This window comes from Cricetulus griseus, chromosome 4, assembly GCF_003668045.3.
Source record: "Cricetulus griseus strain 17A/GY chromosome 4, alternate assembly CriGri-PICRH-1.0, whole genome shotgun sequence".
Classification (NCBI taxonomy): Eukaryota; Metazoa; Chordata; class Mammalia; order Rodentia; family Cricetidae; genus Cricetulus; species Cricetulus griseus.
The window spans coordinates 221,187,337-221,214,531 of NC_048597.1; the positions used below are offsets into that span (position 1 = coordinate 221,187,337).

At 40.0% G+C, this 27,195-nt stretch overlaps 1 protein-coding gene across 11 annotated transcripts in view; it reads left to right on the top strand.

Moving 5' to 3' along the window:
* Positions 1-27,195, top strand: part of Clasp2 (cytoplasmic linker associated protein 2) — a 167,683-nt gene that overhangs the window by 124,929 nt on the left and 15,559 nt on the right. For 3 of the 11 annotated variants that reach the window (XM_035444029.1, XM_027415278.2, XM_035444034.1), the window contains 9 exons: positions 6,492-6,494; positions 11,458-11,621; positions 13,781-13,859; positions 13,993-14,043; positions 18,120-18,263; positions 19,314-19,457; positions 19,859-19,965; positions 21,660-21,813; positions 25,273-25,498. In XM_035444029.1, the coding sequence (XP_035299920.1) occupies positions 6,492-6,494; positions 11,458-11,621; positions 13,781-13,859; positions 13,993-14,043; positions 18,120-18,263; positions 19,314-19,457; positions 19,859-19,965; positions 21,660-21,813; positions 25,273-25,498 (1,072 nt within the window). The remainder of the gene's footprint in view (positions 1-6,491; positions 6,495-11,457; positions 11,622-13,780; positions 13,860-13,992; positions 14,044-18,119; positions 18,264-19,313; positions 19,458-19,858; positions 19,966-21,659; positions 21,814-25,272; positions 25,499-27,195) is intronic. The other 8 variants (XM_027415277.2, XM_027415281.2, XM_035444036.1 and 5 more) reach the window with 3 other exon arrangements.

The window sequence follows — 27,195 nt, forward strand, 5'->3', positions numbered from 1 at the left end:
ACAGTGTAAACATTAAATTTTGATCATTTCATTTGACAGTATAAGCCAAAGAAAGACCATTTCCTGAATGTACCTTTGTTTTTATCAAACAGCATTTTAATTTTTAGGGCATTCAACTTTGAAAATCATTAACAATCATTAAACATCTTCAAAAGTGATAAAATTATAATGTTGCTGCTGCCAAGACCAAGTTATTTCTTAAGGTTATAATTCTTGGCTCTTCCTTTGACAATACTGCAATTTTAGTTAGATGCCAAGATCTTTGAGATACTGAGAAATACCTTTTGGTTTTTCGAGTCAGGGTTTCTCTGTGGCTTTGGAGGCTGTCCTGGAACTAGCTCTTGTAGACAGGGCTGGTCTCGAACTCACAGAGATCCTCTTGCCTCTGCCTCCGGAGTGCTGGGATTAAAGACATGTGCCACCACGCCCGGCTGAGAAACACTTTTTCAATGATCTAGTAGGTGAGTCTACAAAATGACTAAAGGTGCTTACTGCCAAGCCTGACAGTCTCAACTTGATTGCTGAGACCCACATGACAAAAGGAGAAAATTGACTTCCTAATGTTGTCCTACGATCTCCAATGTGACCTGTGGCATGTAACTAACCACCATGCACAAATAAATAAGTAATAGTAATTTTTTTAAAGACCAAATAGAAGACCTGAGTTTGACATTGGTTAGGGAATTGAACTCAGTATAAATTATAGAACTAACTCCATACTCCTACAGAAGGGTCACCTGTGGGCTTTTGTCTTAGGGTTTTATAACATAGAATTCTATCTCTTAAATCAGTTTATTTTATGTGTGAGTGCGTGCTTGCATGCATGTAGGTGCACCAGGGGTGTGCCTGCTGCTCACTGAGTTCTGAAGAAGATATCAGATCCCCTGAACTACCATTACAGGTGGTTGCGGTCCTTCATGTGGCTACTGGGAATTGAACCCAGGTCTTCTGCAAGAGTAACAAGTGCTCTTAGCCATTGAACCAATTCTATTACCAACACAGAATTCTCAAAGACCCATCTGCCTTCACTTGTTTAGTAAGGATGGTTTCTTTTCTTTTGAAGTCAGTTTTTGTTTTTTTCTTTTGTTTTAGTTTTTGAAGACAGGGTTTCTATATGTATCCCTGGCTGTCCTGGCCTGGAACTCGCTCTGTAGACCCAGCTGGCCTTGAACTCAACAGAGATCTGGCTGCTTCTGTCTTCTGATTGCTGGAATAAAAGTTGTGCACCGCCACCACCTGGAGGTTTTTATTTTTGTTTGTTGATTTTATAATACCTGTGCTAGTAATGTTAATTAATTCAGAATAAATTGGAAATATAACCAAGTTGTGCTGAGTTAAAAATACTGGGATTTGATTTTTGGTTTTTTATTAATAATATCATCATATTACTAAAATAGTACATATGCCTCTCTCTTTCAATATATCTATAGAGTGCCCCCCCAAGCAGCTTTTCTTAAGGGGAAAAAACATCTATAATTATTTTATTTGTGTGAGTGTTTAGCCTACATGTCTGCTTGTGCAAGCCTGGTGCCCAAAGAGGTCTGGAACTTCCACGTTTGCAATGGAAATTGAACCTGGGTCTTCTGGAAGAGCAGCCAATGATTTGGTCGTGGTGGGTGGGTTTTTTGTTGTTTCTTTGTTTCTTGAGATAGGATCTCACTATGTAGGCTTGATTGGCCTCAAACTCAGAGAGATTCACCTGCTTTTGCCTCAACCTCTGTCTCAAATGCTGGGATTAAAGTCATGTACCACCAGGCCCAGTTTATAGTCAGTGCTCTTAAACTACTAAGCCATCTCTCCAGCCCCAGGAACCTATATTTTCAGGTCATGAAGGTTAAGTGATGGAAGGTTAGGAGCAGTGTCCTGTGTCCTGCTGTCTCCACATTTGGCCCAAGATTTTTCTCTCAGTGACTCATAATCCTCCTCTTGGTTCTTACATCAAATATTCTGTCTTCTAATACCCCCAGCCAACTTTATCTCCCCACCTGTCTCGTCTGCATAGATCTCACCTCTCAAGCAGGGACCGGATTTCCTGCCTCTGAGCACCTTCCTTACTGCTGAGATAGAAGGAGCTCTTGTCTCACCATAAAACTGCTGTTTGCTTGTGTGTTCCCTGTGTACCCTGTCTCTTGGTATATCAGTGGTTCTCAACCTTCCTAAGACTGTGACCCTTTAATACAGTTCCTCATGTTGTGGTGTCCCCCAACCATAAAATTATTTTCATTGCTACTTCATAACTATTTTTTCTGTTATGAATTGCAGTGTAAATATCTGTGTTTTCTGGTGGTCTTAGGTGACCCCTTGAAAGAGTCTTTCTATTCTCAAAAGAGTCATGACCCACAGTTTGAGAACCACTGTGCTATATGGTCTCTTCTACTTGGCTTTTCTGGAATTTCTTGCAAATTCTAATTGGCTGTTTGACCCTGTTTTTGTGTTATTCAACTTCAATCTGAATCTACTTTGTATTTTAAGGTACTTGTTTTTATCATTTAATGAATGTGGGTAAGATAGGAAAAATGGTTTGGTGGTGGTTTTCTTCTGTGCTGAATCCCTCACTTCTTTGTGCCCTTTTTTTTTTCCCTCTTGTTCTCACACACTTTTTCTGCCTGTTTTACTGATGTTGCTCGGTGGAATGGTGTATCTAGATCTTCATTTTATACTCTATTTGTTTGTTATTTGATTTGCATGTGTGTGTCTTCCTATGTAGACTAGCTGACCTGGAACTCTTCTATATAAATCAAGCTGTCCTCGAACTCAGAACTCACAGAGATTCTCTTGCCTCTGCTTCTTGGGTATTGAGTTTAAGGGTGTGGGCCACCATATATACCTAATGTAAATACATTGTAACTGATTGTAAAAATTGTATGATTTAGAAAATTATAGGGGAAATGTGCAAGGTTATAGATGCAAAGTTTTTTCCAAATATTTTCAGCATGTAGTTGGTTAAAGCACAGATGAATCCTGAGCTAGAGAGGGCTGACTGACTTTGTCCTCAGCCTTACCATTCTTCCTCTTGTTCTTCTTGATCTCAATGTATTATACTATGACCATTTGACTATGCAACTTAGGAATTTGCATTACAGTAAAAATACTACTCCTTTTGAGTCTGCCTCTCCATTCTCACTGCTGATTCAAGGTACTCTTTTTAACACACACACACACACACACACACACACACACACACACACACACACACACACACACACACACACACACACACACACCCCACCCCTCCTATACCTAAAGTATCTGCCGCAGTGTGTACAACCATCTTAAAACCCTTAAGAAATGTCCAAGCAAAGCCTGATATTTTTGTTTATATTCCCTGTATTAGTCTGGGTTCTCTAGAGGAACAGAACTGATAGAATGATTCTATATTATTAAGAGTATAAGGCAGACTGTGGCCAGCTAGTCCATCATGGTTGATCTCGGACAGAAAGGCCAAGCATCAGTAGTTGTTCAGTTCTCCAGGCTGGATGTCTCAGCTGGTCTCTGGGCTGTGTTGGATCCTGAATAATTATGTTCCACTGCCAGTGAAGGAAAACCTCAGCAGCAGGGAAAGTGAGGACAAGCAGACAAAAAGCAAAAGCTTCTTTCTACCATATCCATATATATCGGCTGCCATCAGGAGGTGTGGCCCAGACTTAGGACAGGTCTTGTGATCTCAAATAATCCAGGCAAGAAAATCCCCCACAGGTGTGCCCAGCTGCTTGGGTTCTAGTTAATTCCATGTGCAGCCAGTTGAAAACATAGATTAGCTATCGAATCTCCTCAGCCTGAATCTTTCTTTCTTCCCTAACTATGCTGTGCAATTTTCTTCATAGCTTGAAATGTGCCATTTGGGACAGTTCTCTTTCCCAAACTGCATCCTTAGGGCTCTACATAAATGATGCCTCTCCCTCAAGTCTGGGTTAGGTGGCCGTTCTAGATTGGAATGCCTTATCTATAACTCAGTTATTTTGCAGGATCACAGGATAGAAACTGTGTAAAACCCCACAAAGGTGCTTAGGGGATACCATGTGTCATGACATGGATGGCAAGTTGCCCAATGTCCTTTTAGATTTAGATCAGGGTTTCACTCAATCTGTGAACATTAGACAATACCTAACTGCTTTGAAAGTGAAGGTTGTTCTTGCTTTTGTCTGATGACTTGATTGAGATCACTTGTTGACTCCAGTAGAAACAGGACACTTCAAGAACAAGGTTGTAAGCAACAGCCCATACTTTTCCAGCTAGGACCACTGATTTCAGCTCCCAGACCATTTCCTTTAATATGTTTAGACAAAAGAATTTGGACCAGTCAAAATGCCAGGCATGCTCTGCTATGCTGAGACATCCCAGAAAAAGAAGGGCTAGAAAGGACCCCTTTCTTAGTGCAACTGGAGGGGATCCAAGACTTTTCCTGGGACTCAGATAATATGGCAAGTGCAGTTTGCAAGTGGAGATCATTTGATATTTGATGTCTTTCTGTATTTTGATAAGTTAACTTTATTTCATGTATCATTCCCCCAGCATCTATCATGGGTTGGTTCCAGGACCTTCTGCAGATACTAAGACCTTGTTTAAGGGTGATTAAAGAAAAACTAAGTATGCATGTGTTCAGTGCAAGGGCAATTTCTTCCCTGAAACTTTTTCAGTCCACTTTAGGTTGAATCCTCAGGTCATGGAATCTGCAAATACAGAGAGCTACCTGTACAGTATGAGAATAAGTGATCAAACTGTGATATATACATGACAAGAACTTTGGCCATAAGGCACCAAGTGTATTAGAGACTTTTTGATAGTTTTACAAAAGAACTTTACAACACAGTAGTTGCAAGTGTAGATAGTGGTCTTAGTTCTATTCTATATGCAGTACTTGTTAGCAATGTGTGCCTTAGCTTATTAGTCTGAACAACAGCTTATAATAGTATCCAGCTTGTAAGCTTTTGATAATGATTCAGTTAAAATCAAAAGTTTTTAGAATAGAACTTTTGTATGGTTCTTACCTTAGAAGTTTTAACACAACAAATGTAATTTTTTTTAAAGTAAGTGTTTTTAGAGACTGCTCTCCCCGTTTTATTTATATATGAGTGGAGTGTTTATATGTGTGATTTATGCATATATCTGTGTGTGTGTGTGTGTGTGTGTGTGTGTGTGTGTGTGTGTGTGTGTGTGTGTGTACAGATGTGTGTATGTGTCTCTGTATTTGCTTGTGTGCAAGTTCATATGCCTGTGTGTATGCAGAGATGCCCAAGGAGGATATCTGGTATCCTGATCTATCTATCTATGCCTTATTTCTTTAAGGCAGAGTCCCTTCCTAAATTTGGAGTTTGTAAATCTCAGCTAGTCTGGTAGCTGACAAGCCCTGAGGATTGTACTGCCTCTTTCCCCCACAGCAGTGAAATTACAGGTGCATGCAAGACCACACCCAGCTTGTTACACAAGTGCTCAGGTCCTCATGGTCAACCACTTTCTGGCCCCCAAGTTTTTATTTTTGTTGTTGTGGACCAATCTTCTGTCTCCTACCCCCAGCTCCCTGATATAAGTGATAGCATATACTAAAAGTTAACCGTGTGGTTTCAGCATTATAGTGGAACTCTTTGGAAAGTGCCATCTTCACTGGGATGTGTGCCATGAACTGGCTACTTAAAATTTTTGAATTGGGCCTTTGAGCCTTGAGCTACTATAGAAAAACCCTGTAACTGCTGTACTAATTGATTGTCTTCTGTCAAGCATTCTGGCCAGATTAGGTAGCTTCTCAGATATTCTGGTCAGATAAGAGTCTTTGGAGCAGGTGATGGTAACACATCTAACCCATGGAATGTGAAGTGTGATAGGAATACTGGTCTTTACTTGCATACAATAATTATTGTTCACAACTTTATAGAAATCATCTAACTTGTGAAGAGGGAGAAGATGGAGTAAGAATTTTAGACACTGTGGTTTGGAACCAAATGTTGACACTGTTGATAAATAGAAGTGAGATTCTGTTCATCTCTTTTTTTTTTTTTTTTTTTTTTTTTTTCCCCTAAAAGTTAAGCCTTGGGGACAGTGGAGTGTACAACAACAACAAAAAAAAAACTATTTGTAATGCGCTGTGAGTTCAATGCCAGCCTGATCTACATAGTGAGTTCCAGGACAGTCAAGGCTACATAGTGAGAACTTGTGGGTGGGTGGGTGAACGGACGGATGGACAGACAGACAGATAATTTTAGGGAGCAAAAAGAAAAACTTTTTTCCTATTTCTTGAATTTCCTTAACAAGGAAGTAAATGAGACATACAGAGAAATCATGTGTTCTTCTCCTATGTTGTTCATTTAACTCTTGTTTTAAAAACTATTTTGAGTTTTTTCATAAAACTTTGAAAAACATTTGTTACTTTTATTTTCTTTAGTGTTTTTTTTTTTCTTCCATACAGGAACTTTGCATTGATGGCGACTAATTTGTGTGTTTTTCTTTTTTCTTTTTTCCTTTTTGCATGCTGTCCCCTGTGTTGGAACTCTCAATAGAGAGTAAGTTGGTTCAATATTTGTTGAAAAGCTAACTTTACTGCATGACTGTGGAATTAACCCATTTTCTCTGTTTCTCTCCTGAAGAGTTCATGCAGTGTTGGACCCTTTGCAATCCACGACATGCTATTCGCAGTTACGCAAACTGTCATTCTGTTTGGAGATGTGCTTTTTAATCTACTAATTGATCTAATTTGATTATGTTCTTCTGTTTCAAATTTGATGGCTGGCACACTTAAAATAAAACAGGCTTATATAAGAGGCTGCCTCAATTGTAATAGGCCAATATTTGGTTCTTTCCTGAATAATTCCAGTTGTGAAATATCAAATTGATTCATTGGAGATTTAAAATAATTCCCAAGCTTCAAGATTATTAAAGATATATGTAAAATGCTGCCTTACCACCCCCATGTACTCTATAATACTCTATTAATACCATTCTGTAAAAGTAAGCAGTGGTTATAAATCACTACTTCTAAACTTCAACTTGTGAAATATAGTTTATAGTTTTTGCATTATATTAAGATACATTTCTTCTCCTTTACTCGTGGGTGAGGAAAGGAGAGAACATTGATTGACCTCTGAAATGAATTCTCTGAGGTACAGAAATCACTTGGGAAAGGTCGTGTATTGTTTGCAACATATTAGGGCTGTGATTATACATGTATGTGTGGGTATATGCATACATGTGGCCAGTATTGCTAGTGGTTTTAAGTAATGCAGTTCTATATGCAGTGGCCTGTAATTCATATCTCTGCATTTTAATTATGTTACTTAACATTTTACCTAACTAGGAGAACTTCCTGAGACATTCAGACAAGTCTCTGGAAGGAAAGTGTAGTTATAATCTTAGGTGAAATGGAAGTATAGATTGTGCAGTTATCTTGAATCAGCAAGATTTCCATGAAGTTGAGGCTATCCTGGGCTACATAATAAGATCCCATCTTGGGGCTAGAGAGTTAGCTCAGTTGATAAATGCTTGCTGTGCATGTATAAGAACCTGAGTTCAGTGTTAGAACCCACACTTTTAAAAAGCTGAGTCAGGTGATGCACAGTTGCAAACTTAGTGCCAAAGAAACAGAGGCAGGCAGGTCTCCTGGCCAGACAGGCTAGCCTGTTTGGTAGGTTCTAGGTCAAAGAATCTGTCTCAAAAGTGGACAACACCTCAAAAATGACACCTAAGGTTGACCTCTGGCCTTTAAATATGTATATACATGTGTACTCATGTGAAACGTATATACAAATGACAGAACCTTGGGGTGGGTCTAGTAACACCTGTCTGTAATCCCGACACTCAATAGGTTGAGTTAAGATTATCATGAGTTCAAAGTCATGCTGGAATACATGGTGAGACCCTATCTCAGAAATAAATAAAATACACATAAATATTCTGGGTAGGGTGATAATATAATTTGAGAAAAATTAAGTAATAGCATGCATAGCTAGTCAAATTACAAGTTCCAAATAGATGATGGCACATGCCTTTAATCCCAGTACTTGGAAGGCAAAAGCAAATGGATCTCTGTGAGTTCAAGGCCAACCTCGGCTACTTAGTGCGTTCCAAGCCAGCCAAGGCTATGCAGTAGGACTCTGTCTCATACAAACATATAAGAAAATGTTTCAGGTAGGAAAAATGAGTGGCTATGATCTAAAGTCACCCAAGCAGCTTCTTAATAAACTTTTGGAAATTCACATGCTGTATGTAAAGGGTAGAAGATAAGGGAATTGTAGAAAGTTGGGAGTTTTATGAAATACGTATGAAAGGGAAGACAATACTCACATTACCAGATGCTCCCAGGCCAGTTTGGAGAAGTGTAGAACTAAGGGTTGAGGATTCCCTCTTAACTGGGGATATGTAAGGATTTTATTTTATTCAAAGTGACATTCCAGTGATGGTATGTAAGAAAGAAGCATGAGTTGACAAACATAGCCTGGAGACTCAATCTGCCCAAGATCTGTTTTGGGAAATTCAGTTGTTTTGAAATACAGTTATACTAACTTTATGTCTGTGGCCATGATATAATGACAGGACTGTGTAGTTGCTAGACCCATAGCCTGTAGAGTCTCAGACATTTATTATCTGGCCTGTTACAGAAATGACTTGGAGATCCTGGTATATAGGAAATGAGTAAAGTCAGTCCTGAAGTCACGTTAAAGGGCTTTGTACCTACTGCAGTGGGTAAGCAGTCTCCTGAGAGACTGGGGCCTAGTGACAGAGGCCTCGCTGATGTAAGGAGACAGTCAGGTGAAGGCATTGGATACAATAGGAAAATTCCTGACAAGGAAGAAGGAAAGAGGGGACCCTGAAGAAAGCAGCATCCACTTAGAGAAAGCCCAAGCACACTGCACTTAAGAAAGAGCCCTGCACTGCAGGAGAAGCACAGGGTCAGGAGCCCTGCACTGCAGTTGGAAGCACAGGGTCAGGAGCCCTGCACTGCAGTGGAAGCAGAGACACCTCAGGAACAAGAGACTGCACAGGAGGTTTGGCTTTCGGGAGGAGTAAAACTGGGTCTCCTGAGAGCAGCTCATTAGAACATGAAGTATAGAAGAAGTCAAATTCCCGAGAAAGGCAGTGACAAGTGAAACTATGTAGTAATAGTGTGGCCACAGCACAACTAAAACCCAAACAACCAATGACACACTGTGGCTTTCCAAATGGCTTAAGATTTTCAAGACAGGTTTTCATATGAAAGCAGACTAGGAAACAGTTGAAACAAGAAGAAAAGTGACTCAAAAAGAAATAGTTGGGAGCTGGTAAAGAAGCTCTGGAAAGAAAAAAATAAAAATAAAAAACCAGAAGCTCCGGGAGAGAAAGAAGCCCCTACTTGTACTGTGTTGGTTTCTGTAATGCTACTATGGCCGATTTCAAGCCACCAGCAAGCTTGCAGCACCCTCTAAAAATTCAGTCACCTCCCACCAACCCTGATTCTGTAATGTGTGACTTGTTGAGGGAGATAAATCCAGCTCTAGTGTGCTGCCAGACAGAATGGTCATATAACCAGGAAGCGTGGGTGCCAGGTTAGATATATGCAGTTGTCACAGACTAGGTCTAACAAAATTCTTTTCACAATTTTCTAGGAGAAAGTCCAAAAGAATTTACTAAAGCACTCAGCCAGCTTTGAAACCAAGTTTTGGGGATTTAGTTGGGGGGAGTGTGGGAGTTAGAAAGATCTGCATTCTAAATGAGTAGGTGCCACTGGAGAGCAGAGAGCACTGGAGAACTCCAAGTAGTCATAGTTGCTGCTTTCACAAATACATACCATCTTAAGAAAGTAAGGTGGATTGTTTTTCTTTTTAACAAAGTTCAAATGTTAAAGCTTAGTTCCAATTCTAAGTAGAGGAAAGTTTGTTGCTAGAGGAAACTTCCTTGCTGTTGAAAGTGGCAAAAACTAGAGTTCATCAAAACTACATAAAGGACATTCCAGAAATGCTGAAACAATTTCAAATTAGCAAAGTTGCCTTTGAGGTTATAGAAGATTTTTGTAAATAGAGCAGGGGATGAAGCTCAGTTGGTAAAGTACACAGAACCCTGGGTTTAGTCCCCAGCACGGCATAAACTAGATGTGGAGGTGCTGTGCACCTGTAATCCCGGCAGCCTGTTGTCCAGAGTGTCTTGCAGACCATCGTCCAATAAATAAGAAGTTCAAAGCCAAGCTGGGCTACAAGAGATGCATCTCAGAATAACAAAGAGGACTAGCTGGCAAGAGGGCTCAGCAGTTAAGAGCTCTGGCTGCCCTTCAAGAGAACCTTGGTTCTATTCCCATCATCTACATCAGGCAGCCCACAACCATCTGTAACTCCATATCCAGAAGTGATGTCCTCTGGCTTCTGTGGGCACCAGTGTGCACGTGGTATACATACACATAAAAAAACAAATAAATAAAAATGCCGTGATTTTATTCACCTGTTCTGATTGTGATGTGTCTTAGTATAGCATGGCTGTGACTCTTAAGTATATTTTCCTGTTACTTAGATATTGATCTTCTAGTATAATATTGATTTCTTGCAAAGAAACAAAACCTTATCAAGAGTCACTTTGCAAAATACTTTAATGAGACCTCACATAATAGTTTATCTTTCCCTTAAGATATGTTTTCACACTATACAGTTGTTCACACTCCTATATATAAAACACTGGAGCCAAATACAAAACTTACCAACATAAGCTGGACATGTTGGCACACACCTTTAATCCCAGCATTTGAGGGGAAGAGGCAGGGTGTCTCTTGACACCTGTTCAGTGAGTTCCAGGACAGCCAGGACTATAGAGAGTAACCCTGTCCTAAAAGTCCTAAGTGAATAAATACTTAAATCCCACCAACACAAGAACATTCTTAAAAATTTGAATTTTAAATGAATGCTTTATTCTCAATTAATTTTTATTATAGAGATGCTTTTAGTTACTACAAACAATTAAAAATTACTTTTGAGGCAGTTTTAATAAATAATAAATCTTACACCAAAAGGTTTATGAAATTTGTCATTTTGTGAAACCTGAGGCTTTTTTAATCAGCACATTATTGTGGATACATTTGCCACTGTATGGTGACTATAAATTCAATAATTTTCTAATTCACCCAGTATTCTTTCAAATACTGAGTGTCCTTGAAAGAGCACACAGCACCTCCTCCATTTTTTAGGAAATGGGTCTCAGTTTAACTAGCTTAAGCTGTGGCATCGCTGATAACATTAGGTGTGCCAGCCATTATGGGCAGTTTCTTTACCAAGTGATGCTGCATGGAATAGCTAATTGTCAAACTTCTGCAGAAGTTGGATAACAGCGCAGATGCACTCTTGTATCACAGAGTCCAGTGAAAAGCAAGAGAGATTTTTTTTTTTTTTTCTGCTTGGCTGCCAATCGCTGTGCCTCAGATTCCTTTTTCTCCATCTATTTCTGTTTTGACTTGAGCGTAGAGGTCACTATCTCCTCTTTGTTCTTCCCACTTCTCCCCTTTATCAACTACAGGTGTTCAGCATGTTTTTGGAGACTCTAGTAGATTTCATACAAGTCCACAAAGATGATCTTCAAGATTGGTTGTTTGTGCTGCTCACACAGCTGCTGAAAAAAATGGGTGCTGATTTGCTTGGTTCTGTTCAGGCAAAAGTTCAGAAAGCCCTTGATGTTACAAGGTAATATTTTCTGCATATATTTCAAGTTTACCTTTTAATAATCACAAGTATTTAATCCCTACATTAAAGTTTTATTAATACTGGTTTGAGTACTTCAAGCTGTTAACATCTTAAGTAAAATATAACTAAACTGACATGGTAGTGCATGCATGTAATTTTAGAATATGGGAGGTAGAGGCAGGGTGATCAAGAATTCAAGGTAATCTTCAGTATATAGTGAGTGTAAGGCCAACTTTGGCAACAGGAACCTGTCTCAAACAGTAACAATAAAGATACAGCTATCGAGCTGAACCTGGTGGTGCATGTCTTTAATCCCAGCACTTGAAAGGCAAAGGGAAGAAGATCTGTGAGTTTGAAGCCCTTCTGCTCTATTAAGTGAGTTTCAGGACAGCCAGAACTAATAGCTATGTAGTGAGACCCATTCTCAAAAATAAAAATAAGCATGTATTTTAAAGATTGATAGATTAGATTAGATTAGATTAGATTAGATAGATGGTGCCACTCATCTATAATCCCAGCATGTTGGAGACAGAAGGATCAGGAGATAGAAGGATCGGGAGTTCAAGACCAATTTCAGAGAGAGAGAGAGAAGACAAAGCAAAAAAAGCAAAAAGATGTAACTAGAGCCTGGTACAATGGCATGCAATTGTAGTCTCATTTGCTGGGATACTGAGGCAAGAGGATTGTTTGAGTCTATGAGATTATGGCAATTTTAGGAAATATACTAAAAGCTTATCTCAAAAGAGATCAATGGTGCATGGGATAAAGGCACTTGGCTATTAAGCCCCACAACCTGAATTTGATCCCTCAACCCACAGGGAGAAAGCCAACTCCTTCAAGTGCACCATAGCACACACATGCCCAGATATACACACAAATAAGTAAATACAAATGAAAAGGGGTGTTTGTTTGTTTGTTTGGGTTGGTTTGTTGGTTAGGGGTTATTTGTTTGGTTTTGAAACAGGGTTTCTCTGTGTAGCCCTGGCTGTCCTAGAACTCTGTGTAGACCCTACTGGCCTTCAACTCACAGAATCCATCTGCCTGTGTGTCCCGAGTGCTGGACTAAAGACATGTGCCACCATGACCAACTAAAGAAAAGTTTTTAATATGCAATCATGTCTTGACCTTTTGGTAAAAACAACTGTAAATGTATGTGTAAATTGAATTGAAGGTTAATATGATCTTATGTGAAATTAAAAGCCATTCCTATTTTAAACAATATTTTACCCTGCCATTAGACAGTCTCCTTGCAGAAGGCTTTAAGCCAATAGTAGGTTTCTACCTCCTTGATCTTACTGTTAAAGTGACTTATTTCACACACCCATATACTAAGTTGAAATCTGGAATTCAGGGTTTTGTTGGTGGTCATTTTTTTGAGACAGAGTCTCAGTATATAGCTCTGTCTGGCCTGGAACTCACTGTGTAGACCAGGCTGTCCTCAAATTCAGAGTTCTCACCTCTGCCTCCTGAGCATTGAGATTAAAGACGTATGTCACCCCTCTCAGTTGAAATGAGGAGAACAGAAGAGGACATCAGATCCTGTGGAGCTGGAGTAAGAGGTGGTTGTGAGCTGTCCATGTAGGTGCTGGGAACCAAACTCAGTTCTGCTGTGAGAGCAGTCTGTGCTTTTAACCACTGAGTCATCTCTCCAGGGCCAGAAGTTTGAACTTTTACTTACTACATTTTCCTAATTAAATACATAGTGAGATAAGCAAGATACACTTGCCTGGTTTTTTTTTTCTTAACCCTTTACTGGCTGTAAGTTCAAATGTCTTTATTCTTACACTGTGCTTCGTATACTGTACCGTTTCACCTATCAATTCATCCATACTTTGGGTGGCATGATATTCGGGTATTAAATGTCTTTTACTCTGAAATTTGTTAAAATATATACATGTCAACTTAATGTTGGGGAGGTTGGTTGCTTTTTTTTTTAAGATTTATTTATCTATTATGTATACAGTGTTCTGTCTGCATGTAGGCCTGCACTACATGCCAGGGGAGGGCACCAGATCTCTTTACAGATGGTTGTGATATACCAGGTGGGGGCTGGGAATTGAACTCAGGTCCTCTAGAAGAGCAGCCAGTTCAGTGCATTCTCTCTCCAGCCCCACTTATTTTTTTTTTTAATTTTGTCTTTTCTTTGTTCTTTTTTTCAGAGAATCTTTTCCAAATGATCTTCAATTTAACATCCTCATGAGATTTACAGTTGACCAGACCCAAACGCCAAGCTTGAAGGTAAAACTTTGATTTCTTCTTAAACTATTACAAGGAATTGTAGTATTGTATTAATAAAGTTATGGTAATATTTGTGTTTTTTTTCACACATGAAGCTGCTCAATCAGTGGGTTTTATTTTTATAAACTTTCAGACAGTCAAGCCAGCACTCCGGGACCAGCTTCACTCTTTTTGGAGCTCAAAGGTTTTTCTTTTGTTTTTATTTTAGCCTGCATTATTTCTCTTCATAACCCTCTGCACTATTTGGGATGATGTTTTATGCATCTGTATTTAGCTACTCACCTTCCTAAGCCTTTTATGCATGCATGTACTTGACTTCAACTGTTCTCCAGAGGCTTGACCTATCTTTGCAAAAGCTCTCTGTTGTAAAAGCATCACAAAGTATGGCCGTCTAACCCTAAGCTGGTAATGCAGAGCTACCCTGTAAAATCTTATTTAATTGTATGTTTGTGATTTCCCAATACTTTTTTTTCTTAGTTGTAGTTTTTAGAGTCTTATAAGTATTTGGGGCAAAACATGGCATTTTCTAGGTATGCTTATTTTAGTTAAGGAAAGGGTACTCTAAGTTTAATCTCAGTTCATTCTCCCTATCTGAAATAACGTATTTTGCTGAAACAAGCATAAAGTTTGTATCAAGGCTAACTTCCCCAATCTCCGTTTGGACACATTTTTGAGTTGTGTGAAAAGGAGATAGATTCTAACTTGTGATTTAAGATGATTAAGTTTAAAATAAGAAATGAAATGGTTGTGTCTGGGGTATGGCTTGTTGGTGGAATGCTTGCTTTTCCAGAGCGGTAGCCATGGAGAGTAAGGTCAGGGAAATAAAAGCATACTGCTCATACAAGCCATGTAGCTTCTCCTCTGTTCTGCATGGATGAATGCCTTACTCCCCAGGATTCATCTTCCCATTAGGTATTGGAATGCAGTTGTGCCTCAGAATCACAATTATGTTTCTCACGGGGTTGACTTACACTCACTGGATTTGTAATTTTCTCAGAACCAGACCAGGTAAAAAGGGGCCTCTCTGTTTGTATTTTGAAAAGTTCCCTACAGAAGAAGGATTTATTCCATATTAACACACATTGTAGCTTATACTATAGCCAAAGACATTCCTGAGAATAGAAAACTTTGAATTTTTTATCATTATTACTTATAATACTTGATAACTAAATGATAATAAAGGAGATGATGTTGTAGTTATGTAGTAGATGACTATAAGTGAAGCTATAAGTGAAGATATTTTGTGTGCCTGTACAAATAAAGCCTGAAGCCATCTTCAGAAACATGAGTCACGTGTAATGGTATAACCCTCTAATCCACCACATGAGATGCTGAGGCAGGTCAATAACCATTGATTTGTCAGTATGGCTACACAGAGGGTTCTACATTAGCCTAAGCTATGAAGCCATGACTCAGAAACCCCCATAAAGAGAGGTGATGTGAGGGAAGAATAAAGTTTCTGAAGACCTAAAATGAAAGACAAGTAAAGGAAACAGGAATGTGGGAAGCTGATGAAGTAAAAGGAGCTTCCTGTGGGACCCAAGCTGCTCTTGTGTGTTTGATGTAAGTGTAAGTACAGTCAGTTGCAAAGCTAGAAGGAGATCTCTTCGTTACAGTTTAGACAACAGGATTAAGTATATTGGTGTCATACTTCATACCCAAGTAAGAACAGCTTGTAGGTGGGTGACAGGATTAAATATAAAGAGCTTAGTCAGAGGTGAGGATGCTGAAGAGATGGCTCAGCACTTACGTTCAGGAGACTGGAGCTTGGCTCCCAACATCCAAATCAAGCAGCTCACAAATGCCTATAACCCCAGTTTAGGGGATTCATCGGCCTCCTCTGGCACCTGCTCATACTTGACATGCACACACACAGACCTGCACACATACATGTAAATAAAACATTTTTTAAATCATAAGAACTTACCAAGATGCAAAGATGACTCAGAGCAGTTGCCTCCAATCATGACAACCAGAACTTGGACCTCAACACCCAGTAACAAGCTAGCCATCCTGCCAACACCTGTAGTTTCAGTCAAGGGAACCAGATCCTGTGCTGTCCTCATTTGGCCTCTACACACACACACACACACACACACACACACACACACACACACACACACACACACATCAACACATGATCACACAGAAGCACATACATAAAACTTCTTAAGATGAATCTTTTAAAGATTCTAACAAGCTGTTGAATATGGTTCATGCCTTTAATCCAGCACTGGGGAGGCAGAGGAGAACAGAGGTAAGGGACCTCTGTGAGTTGGAGGCCAGCCTGCTCTACATGGCAAGTGCCAAAAGAGCCAGGACTACATAGAGAGATCCTGTCTCCAAATAATAATAATAATAATTATAATACAAAATAGAAAACTTAAAGTAGTAAATCTTTTTTTAAAGAAAGAAGGTAGCAGTGGACTAAATAACAATAGAAGGTGATTTTTATTGAATTACTGGCATTTGTTAAATATATGTGTTTTTTTCCATGAATACTTTTTCCAGCTTGTTAAATGCACTAAAGGATTGATTACAAATGCCTTTGCCAACTATATTGTTTTGTTCTTTGAATGTAATTAGTTGTAGAATTTCTGACTTTGTGAGATATCTTATTAAAGTGGGAGTGTTTCAATGATTATATGTTTCTGTGGTTACTTGCTTATTATACCTAACACACCTATATTGTGAAAACATTTTAAAACTGCATTACTTGAATTGCATGGTTATAAATCCCTTTAATCCCAGCATGTGGGAGGCAGCAGTAAATGAATCTGAGTTCAAGTCCAGCCTGGTCTACACAGAGTTCCAAGCCAACTGGGAGTAACATACTAAAACTCTGTCTAAAAATAGATAGATAGATAGATAGATAGATAGACAGACAGACAGACAGACAGACAGACAAAACAAATCCAAACTACAAGTAGGCATGGAAGTCCACACCTGTTTCCCTAGTAGTCAATAGGTAGAAATAAGGGATCTCTGGGGCAGGTTAACTCGCTAGACTACTCGAATCACTAAGAAACCCTACTTCAGAATGTAAGTGGAGAGGGAACGAGGCAGACGTTCAGTATCAACCTCTGACTTATGTATGCCCACACATGAAAATGCACACTCAATGCAAAAGAAATTTTGTTTCAAAGATCATCTGTGGGCCTGTGGGTGTAACTCTATGTCAGAGTGGTTACCTGACATTTGCAAGGCTTGATCCCCACCAAGGCAAAGAATGATGATGATAACAATAACTTTCAAAGATAAAGGATCCCATAGGCTGGAGAGGTGACTTAGTACCTAGTGCTCTCGGAAAGGGCATGGGCTCATTTCCCAGTACCCGAGTGACAGCACACATCCTCTACACCTACAATTCGAGGGATCTGACAGTCTTCTGACCTTCAAGGGCACCAGGTGTGCATATGGTACACAAGCATGGAGGCCAATGTTCATGCACATAATATAGAATGTTGCTATATGTGACCAAAAGCAAGGGTTCTCAGCCTGTTTTATTTTCACTAGAATAATAATAATAATAATAATAATAATAATAATAATAATAATAATTAAATAATAATTTAATAATTGCTCGTTAGAAGAGTTTAAAATGGCTGAGTGTAGAAAGAAGCATGTATGCCTTAGAAATAGCTCTATCTCCCACCCCACATCTGCCTTTCATGCACCTTACATAAAAGAGTTAATTGGGAGAGCTGGGGATATAGCTCACCTGCAGAGTGCCTGTCTAGCCTGTACCAGATCCTTGGTTCTATACCCAGCACTTTATAAACTGTACTCAGAAGGTTGAGGCAGGACAATTAGAGCAGTTCAAGGTCATTCTCAGCTACACAGTGCATTTGAGGTCACTCTGGGCTAGAAACCCTGTCTTAAATACAAATAAATAGACAGTTGTGTTACCCACTGTGGTTATAGGCTTGTCATGTAATACCCTATCATCTAACACTTTGGCTGTTTCCCCAAAAAGAAATGACTATAAGACTAGCCACCTATACACTCTAAAGCAGATTCCTGGGGGTGGGTTATGGTTTGTTAAATAATCTTCAGCAGTTGTTCATACTCTGGGAATGGAGTGCTAAAAGTTCTAACACATATGAAAACAGAAACCCTCACCTCATGTCAGCTGGGTAAGTAACTCCATCATTCACTTGAGGTTTGTTGTTGTTTTTGCTTCCCTTGGTTATTTCTGATGCATTGCCTGGTCTGGAGAGTCCATCTTGCTGACCTCTTTCATTGTGCTCTCCTCTGCAGGTGAAGGTTGCTATCCTTAAGTACATAGAAACTCTGGCCAAACAGATGGATCCAGGAGATTTTATAAATTCCAGTGAAACTCGACTGGCAGTGTCTCGGGTCATCACTTGGACGACGGAGCCCAAAAGCTCTGATGTTCGAAAGGTGTGTACATGGGATACAGGTCATGTGATCTTGCACCATTTCTTGCTCTCCTCTAAATTGTTACATAATTTTAATTCCCAAATAATCTGAGTGTTTTATAGTGTTTTCATTTTGTGAAACACTTGACTTACCTTGAGATTAACTGTAGAGTTTTTTAGATTAGCTGTTTAAGAGAAGACTAGTTAAAGAATCCTACAGAGCCAAGCATGGTGGTATACACCTATACAGACTCAAAGCCCTCCAGGACTGCATAGTGAAATCCTGACTTGGTTGGTTGCTTTGGTTGGTTGGTTGGTTGGTTGGTTGGTTGGTTGGTTGGTTGGTTGACATTTTTGTTTGTTGTTATTGTTTTTCTCCTTCTTATGCTGGCTTTATGTTTTTAATTATCATACAAAGTGGCATCTTTTTGTATGGCATTTTCATGTTTGCTTGGTTTCGTTCCTTCCTCTCCTCCTCCCATTCCTACCCTCTATTGTCTGCTGTCATGTGCACGTTTGTACCTTTCTACCCCCGGTATTCCTTTAGAAAGGTTATCTTTTAAAAAAAAAAAAAAAATTCTCCGCTGGGCATTGGTGGCGCACACACCTTTAATCCCAGCACTCAAGAGGCAGAGGCAGAGGCAGGCGGATCTCTTGAGTTTGAGGCCAGCCTGGTCTCCAGAGCAAGTGCCAGGACAGGCTCCAAAGCTACACAGAGAAACCCTGTCTCAGAAGAAAAAAAAATTCTCATATTGAGAAAGCTTAATTTCAGCATTAAGAGGATTCATATAGCCATCCTTTTCCTTTAGCTCACTCGTTAGGAAAACTGAAGCAGTACTATGTGTTGACAGAAAACCCTGCAAAGCTTTGTCATCTGTTAGACTTTTTCTAGTCCCTTCTTAACTTCAGGAAATAAATGGTAGTTGAGAGTGTTTTCATCCTCCCTAAGAAAATTAGTGCTTTCCTTTCCTATGGGAGAGGTGGGCAAGCCCTGGGCTGCTGGCGGCCACCCACCTTCCAGTATGCATGTGAAAGCATTCACCTACTCTTTGTATGTCTTTGTTTCTTTCAGGCAGCACAGTCAGTGCTGATTTCTTTATTTGAACTCAATACCCCGGAGTTTACAATGTTACTAGGAGCTTTACCAAAAACTTTCCAAGATGGTGCTACTAAACTTCTTCACAATCACCTTCGAAATACTGGCAATGGGACCCAGGTATTCCTCACTTGTTTGCTCTTACGTTTTGCATTGCAGCATGTGGTTTCAAGTGTATACTCTTTTCCTTGACTGCCAACATGCACTAGCTCCTCTGTCAGAGTTTCTCTTTGAGTAATGTCTTGTGAGCCAGTACCTTCTCTTCTTAAATGGAGAGACAGTTAACTGAACAAGGCTGGTCAAGGGTGCATGAGACTCTCTCAAAGCTGAAGGGGGTGATAGAGAAGAGGGCAGGAGAGGGCATGAAGGACGAGGCTAAAGAGGTAGGTAGTGCATGGCTATTTAGAATGCTGACAGAGATGGCACTTTCATAAGGTTCTGTCTCATGACTGTGCCTCTTCCCTAAGGACCTTGTAGTTGCATTTTCCTGAATTAATGCTCTTTTTACTCCCACCATCAAGAGTTCCATGGGGAGTCCTTTGACAAGACCAACACCTCGATCACCAGCTAACTGGTCCAGTCCTCTTACTTCTCCTACCAACACATCACAGAATACATTATCTCCAAGGTGAGATGATTACTTTCATTCATGTTTTCTGTTACCAGTGTCCATCTTAGTAAGGCAGTGTAACTATAATCCCAGGAGACTGTATTTGACTTGAAATGTCTTAGAAACTTTACTGATTCAAACAACTTCAATTGTATATAAAATCTAACCCTTTAAATGGTGATGAAAAGGTATTGTTTTCTTAAAAAGCATAGTTAAGTTTCTCAAACTGTAAATTGTGCCTGTTTTTTTTTTTTTTATTACACTACTTAATGTAAATGGCAGTATCCATTATGGTATTAGATAGAATACTGATGAATCACTTCTGAAAGGTCAGGAGGGTCTTGAGCTTATATTATAGACAAAGCATAGAGAGAATAATGGGAGTGAGTTAAATATATCGTGAGTATATACTTCTATGACAAAATGTGACTGAGATATTGCTCCTTAATACAAAATTATCTAGGTAAAATTTTCACACACATTGTTCAAGCATGGGTATATTTGATTCAAGATTTAGTTGAATTTAGAACTTGATTATAGAATTCATATCATTAACATTTATGTTCAGTATGTTCAAAATTCAAAGCAATCTGCAGAGATCCTCAGGAGATAAGTGCTGTTGGTGGAAAAAAGCATGACTATCTGAGTTCCGTTCTAGGTCACCATGTAAAGTGAAGGGAAAGAACTCACTCCACCAAGTTTTCCTCTGGCCTCCACATGCATGCTGTGGGCCCCACTCCCACCCAAACACATACTATATATAATACATGTTTTTATTTCAAAATACTCCATGCCTTTTTGTTTTACCTTCACCTTTGTTGTTGTTTATTTCCCAAGGTGTGTTTTGCAAAATAAATAATAGGCAGGAACTATAATATAAGTAGGTGAGGTACAGGTTCCCTTTTTCTCCACCAAGGACTGCTCTCAGAAACTAGAATGCCTGGCTACTCAGGCCAGCCTCCACCTGGCCGGCCATGTGATAAAGGATGGCTATGGACTCCTGTTCTTCTGCCTCCGCTTTCTGAGTGCTAAGAATACTGGCGTTCATCCACAACTATGTTTGCTAATTACAAGGACTGAGAAGCTTTCTGTAAAGGGCCGTATGGCCAGTATTTTAGGCTTTCAAGCCAAGTGATCTGTGCCCTTTATTCAGCTCTGCTGGTGTGCTTCCAAAGCAATCACAGACAGTCTCAACATACATACACATGGCTGTGCCCCAGGAAAATTGTAATTTACACGTTCTGAAACTTGAATTTTGTGTAATGTTCACAAGTTACAAAAGTATTTATTTAGAGTTGGGTGGTAGTGGCACACACCATTAATCCCAGCACTTGGGAGGCAGAGGCTGGTGGATCTCTTGAGTTTGAGGCCAGCCTGGACTATAAAGATATGCAGCGAAACCCTGGCGGGGGGGGGGGGGGGGGCGGGGGACGACACGGGACGACACACTAGCCTGAGCCACAGAGTGAGACCCTCAAAAATAGATACTGGAGAGATGCTCTGTAGTTAAAAGTACTTTGTGACAAAGGACCTGGGTTTGGGTCCCATCACCCTCTTGATAGCTCAAAGCTATCTGTTAACTCCAGTTCCAGATCTGATGCCTTCTTCTGACCTCCAGGGTTCTGCACACACATGGTACACATGTATACATGTAGGCAGAACACTCAAATCAAACAAAAAATAAGTAAAAATTAGTGCTATCTTTTTCACAGTGCGTTTGATTACGACACAGAAAACATGAATTCTGAAGACATTTACAGCTCCCTTAAAGGTGTCACTGAGGCAATCCAGAATTTCAGCTTCAGAAGCCAAGAAGACATGAGCGAACCGCTGAAGAGAGAGCCTAAAAAAGAGGATGGTGACATGGTAAGTGTGTGCGTGTTCATACCTTCTATTGCCACCATTCCTAATACCCTGAACCCCTCCCGTGTGAGTGTTCTTACTGCAGCAGGCTGCTTTGGTTTCCATCAAAGTGTGTGTGTGGGGGGGGTTCTTTGTTTATTTTAAACTTTGCTTTCTGGCATTTTCATGCAGAATTTTTTAGGACCTAGTCGCTCTTAGAGCATTTACTGAGTATCATTCACCCACATATTAGGGAGTTTAGGTATTAGATCTGTAAGGCAGAGTTTCTTCCTCTAGTTCCCTTTAGATATCTAAGTAGAAATGTTTACTATGGAGTAGAGTTTTGGGTTAGATTGTGCCATAGAGGAAGGTGAATATACATATTAGACTGTGGGGTCATGGAATGGAGGCCTCTGTCAAATGACATTTGTACTGAGATTTAAAGCCACAAAACATATGGAAAAATTCTGTGAGCTGACTAGGCAATACAGAGTCAGCTAGAAACCAGCTTATGTAGTTGAAGATTTGGAAGAAAGCCGGTGGAGTTGGAGCGCTGAGAAATAAGGAAGTGGAGTGGGAGAGATGGTTCAGTGGTTAAGAGCCTTAGCTACTCTTCTGGAGGTCCTGAGTTCAATTCCCAGCAACCACATGGTGGTTTACAGCCATCAATCATAAGATCTTGTGCCCTCTTCTGGCATCAGGCAGAGCAGTATATAAAAATAAATAAATCTTAAAGGGGGGGTGCAGGAAAAGAAAACAGAAAAGAGGAACTTAGTAACAGAATATGAGTTAATCATTGGCCTGGGCCTTGAACATACTAGGCTGTGTATCTTACCATATGAGTTTAGGAATGGAAGTTTGCATTTTCCCCATATTAATTATAGTCATAGTAGTCTGCATCATCAGTTTATGTGGTCCCCACAAAGCATGTTGTAACCTACATTCCTGACATGTGAATACTATTTTAACTGGTTTCCTCTGGTATGGTACATCAGTAGTTAGGTTTTACTTTTGCATCTGCTTATACTTGCCTCTTGAAATAAGCCATCCCTTCATTCCTGTTGAGAATATCCTGTTGCTCAGTATCCACAGAGCCACAGCATTTTAGCACATCTCTGAAAGACCCCCATCTACCTTTTCCTTCACTTGGTGTCCCTTAATACCTGTCTGGTAGAGTTCAGAAGTACTGGAGTAACAAAAATTGTTGTCAAAACCACACAGGTTTGAGGTTCCCTGTCCTAAAGCTGTATGTAGTATTGACAGCAAGTTAGTAAGTGTCACTGCTTAAATGATACCGAGACTTTCTGTGTTTGTTTTACAAATATTCCATAACCAAGGTAGTGCCTCAAGTAGTGCCAAGAACAGTGTTTGGCTTGGACTGGGTGCACACAGACTGGATGAAGGACAAAGGATGTGTGTAGCGTTCCCAGCAACCAGAGTGGCATGCAGTTGCTTGACAGATGCTGATGATTGTGGTACTTCTGGTGATAATAATTTTAATGTTAGTATTTGTATTAATATTAATGTTTGGGCAAAGGTGTTTATGTACCCCAACTCTATCAGCATCCTTCTGGAAATTATATTGACCTTTAGGAGGAAAAAGGCATAGAAATTAAAGCTGAAAGATGCTATTAAGATAGTTCATATTCAAAGATAGTATAGTGTGCCAAATTTTAAAGACACTTTGTTATTGTTTGTTTGTTTGTTTCATTGCTGGGATTGAATTCAGCACCTTGAATGTGCTGGGCAAACCCTCTTAGCACTGCGATAAATCCTCAATTATGTTTTGCTAATGAAAGTCTTTGTGTCTTTAATTAGCATGGAGAAGCTGTTGCTAATCTCAGTGTGTATGTTACTTGGTTGAGTCATTGACAGGAGTAACATTGTTAGAGGCAACATTTGTGATAGCTTATTTGCCTGTCAGCTGTGGTTTCTTTACATCTTTGCTTAAGTTTTTTTATTTTGAATATATGTATTTGTACAATATATTTGAGTATATATTGTAACCCATACTGTTTGCCATTGATTTCCTTTTAAATTATTGTTGTGTTTGTTTTTTTAGCTTACAATTTTACTTTAAGTGTGTAGATGTTTGCCTATTATGCACCTGTGCACCATGTGCATGCAGGGCTTGCAGAAGCCCCAGGAGCAGAAGTTACAGAGGGCTGTGAGCCACCACGTGGGTACTGGGAACTGAACCAGGGTCTTCTAGAAGAGCAGCCTGTGCTCTTAACCACTGAGCTGTGTCTCTATGCCCTTAACTTTCTTTCTTTTTAATATTTATTTATTTATTTGTTTATTTATGTTTTGAGTGTTTTGCCTATATGTATAAGCACCACATGCATGCAGTCTTGGTGCCCACAGACATCAGAAAAAGCATCTGTTCTCCTGATATTAGTGTTAGATGGTTGTGAGCTGCCATGTGGTTATAGGGAACCGAACCAGGGTCCTTAACAAGAGTAGCAAATACTCTTACCTGCTGAGTCATTTCTCCAGTCCTATTGTTACTGTTCTTAAACAGAAGGGAAACATCTGTGTTTTGTTTTGTTTTGTTTGTTTGATTTTTTGTTTTGTTTTGGTTTTTGAGACAGGATTTCTTTGTGTAGGTTTGGAGCCTGTTCTGGTACTTGCTCTATAGACCAGACTGTCCTTGAGTCACAAAGATCCACCTGCCTCTGCCTCCCAAGTGCTGGGATCAAAGGCATGTTCCACCACCGCCCAACTTTGTTTTGTTTTTAAACTAGTTTTATTCATATATGTCTATGAGTTTATGCTCTGTTGGGTGCTTTCAGAGGGCATTATATCTCCTGGAACTAGGGTTACAGATAGTTGTAAGTCACCTTATGTAGAGGCTAAGAACTGAACTCACTTCCTCTGGAAGAGTAAGAAACACTCTTTTTTTTTTTTTTAAATTAGAAACAAGATTGTTTTACATGTCAATCCTAGTTCCTACTCCCTCCCCTCCTCCCCTACCACTGCCCCCCCCAACTAAAACCCTACCTATCACATATCCTTTCTGCTCCCCAGGGAGGGTGAGGCCTTCCATAGGGTGTCATCAGAGTCTATCATATCCGTTGGGATAGGGCCTAGGCCCACCCCCATGTGTCTTGGCTCAGGGAGTATCCCTCTATGTGGGATGGGCTCCCAAAGTCCACACCTGTGCTAGGGATAAGTACTGAACTACTACAGGAGGTCCCGTAGATTTCTGAGGTCTCCTCACTGAAACCCACGTTCCTGGGGTCTGGATTAGTCACATCCTGGTTTCCCAGCTATCAGTCTGGGGACCAAGAGCTCCCCATTGTTCAGGTCAGCTGTTTCTGTGGGTTTCACCAGCCTGGTCTGGACCCCTTTGCTCATCACTCGGTAAGAAACACTCTTAACTGCCAAGTCTTCTCTCCCGCCCCCAAGAAGCATCTTTTTAGAATGTGAATGAGGTATTTTAAGAGGAGGTAACTTGCAATGCCTTTCTCTTCCTATCAATAGATGTGTGGTCCTGGGATGTCAGACCCACGAGCAGGAGGTGATGCTACTGACTCCAGCCAGACAGCTCTTGATAATAAAGCATCTTTGCTCCATTCAATGCCACTTCACTCCTCTTCACGATCTCGTGACTATAATCCATATAACTATTCTGACAGCATCAGTCCCTTCAACAAGTCTGCCCTCAAGGAAGCCATGTTTGATGATGACGCTGACCAGTTTCCTGATGGTATGTTACGGGTTAAAGTGCCTACCACTTGCACTTTGGAAGACTGGCAATCAGTGAAACAAGTGGATGTGTTTGCTCTTTTATTGTAACTCTTTAAAATGTAAGGAAATGGGGAATGGGAATGTGTCACTGGAACAAAATGCTTGACTAAAGCTCCTTAAGAAAGGTTTACAGTGTCAGAACACAGACCATCCTGATGAGAAAGTCATGGCAGTGAGAGTGAGGGGCTGATGCTCACATTGCATCCACAATCTGGGATGAATGAGTACTGGTTCATAGCTCATTTTCTCCTTTTTATTCAATCTAGAATTTCACCACGGATGGTGCTGCCCACATTCAGGGTGGATTGTCCCTCTTCATCTAAACATCTCTGGACCCAAATATATGTGTCCATGATAATTCAAAATTGACAAACTATATCCTAACCTGTAGGTATTTGTTTATTCTATTTTGGTAGTTTTTAGGTTTAGAGTGAGAACCTGGGTGGTCAACTTGACCTCACCCTCAAAAATCAAGGTAACTCTAACATCCTCCCAAGAGCAACTCAACCAATCACAGCATCTGAATTTAGCTTATTTCCAGACAAATTTTTATACTAGAATGACAAAGATCTCCTTATGAAATAACCCATTCTTTATACTAACACTTTCAATGTGAAATCATAATCTCCTTTATTAATAAAATTAATTCCAAGGCCTGTTATAAGAGCACATATTATTTATGTTCACATGAAGTTGGGTTACTAATCTAAGTAGCCTGATGGGTAGTCACCACTGTCTTCAGTGAATGTCCTTGTCACCTCTGAAAAGGGATAGTTGTGACTGTGTACTCTGCCCTTCTGATCACAGTAAGCAGCAAGGCACAGACAAGATACATGAGAAGCAACAATAAAGTACAGAATACTATTAAGTGTTTTCTTGTGGATAAGGAATTCATTTTTGTATACATTTTTAAAGATTTTCTTATAGTTTTATGTGTGTTGGTGTTTTGCTTGCATGTATGTCTGTGTGAGGGTGCCATATCCCCTAGAAGTGGACTTATAGACAGTTGTGAGCTGCCATGTAGGTGCTGGGAATTGAACCCAGATCCTCTGGAAGAACAGCAAATGCTCTTTGTTGTTGTTTGTTTTGTTTTTTGCTTTTTCAAGACAGGGTTTCTCTGTGAAGCCCTGGCTATCCTAGAACTCACTCTGTAGATCAGACTGCCCTTGAACTCAGAGATCTGCTGCCTCTGACTGACTCCTCAGTACTGAGATCAAAGGTGTGTGCCATCACGGCCTGAAGGTAGCCAGTACTCTGAATGGCTGAGCCATCTCCTTAGCCCAGACTTTTTATTCCTATGAGTCCATGTTACTTTCTTTAAAGATTTCCAATACGGGATTAGAGTACTTGCTACTCTTAGAAAAAACCTGAATTTAGATCCTAGCACCCACATGGTAGTTCATAACCACTCATAACTCCAGTTCCAGAGGATATGATACCATCTTCTGATCTCTGGGAGCACCAGACATGCACGTGATACATTTGCACATGCACAGGCAAAACCCTCAAACACATGAAATAAAATTTTACAAAGTTCCAGTGCCTTATGACTTTCTGTGGTAAACTTGAAATCCCTCTCAGTGCCAGACTTAGTGGGAAAGGCATTTGCCACCAAGTGTGATGGCCTGAGTTCCACCCTTGGATAGAAAGAATGAG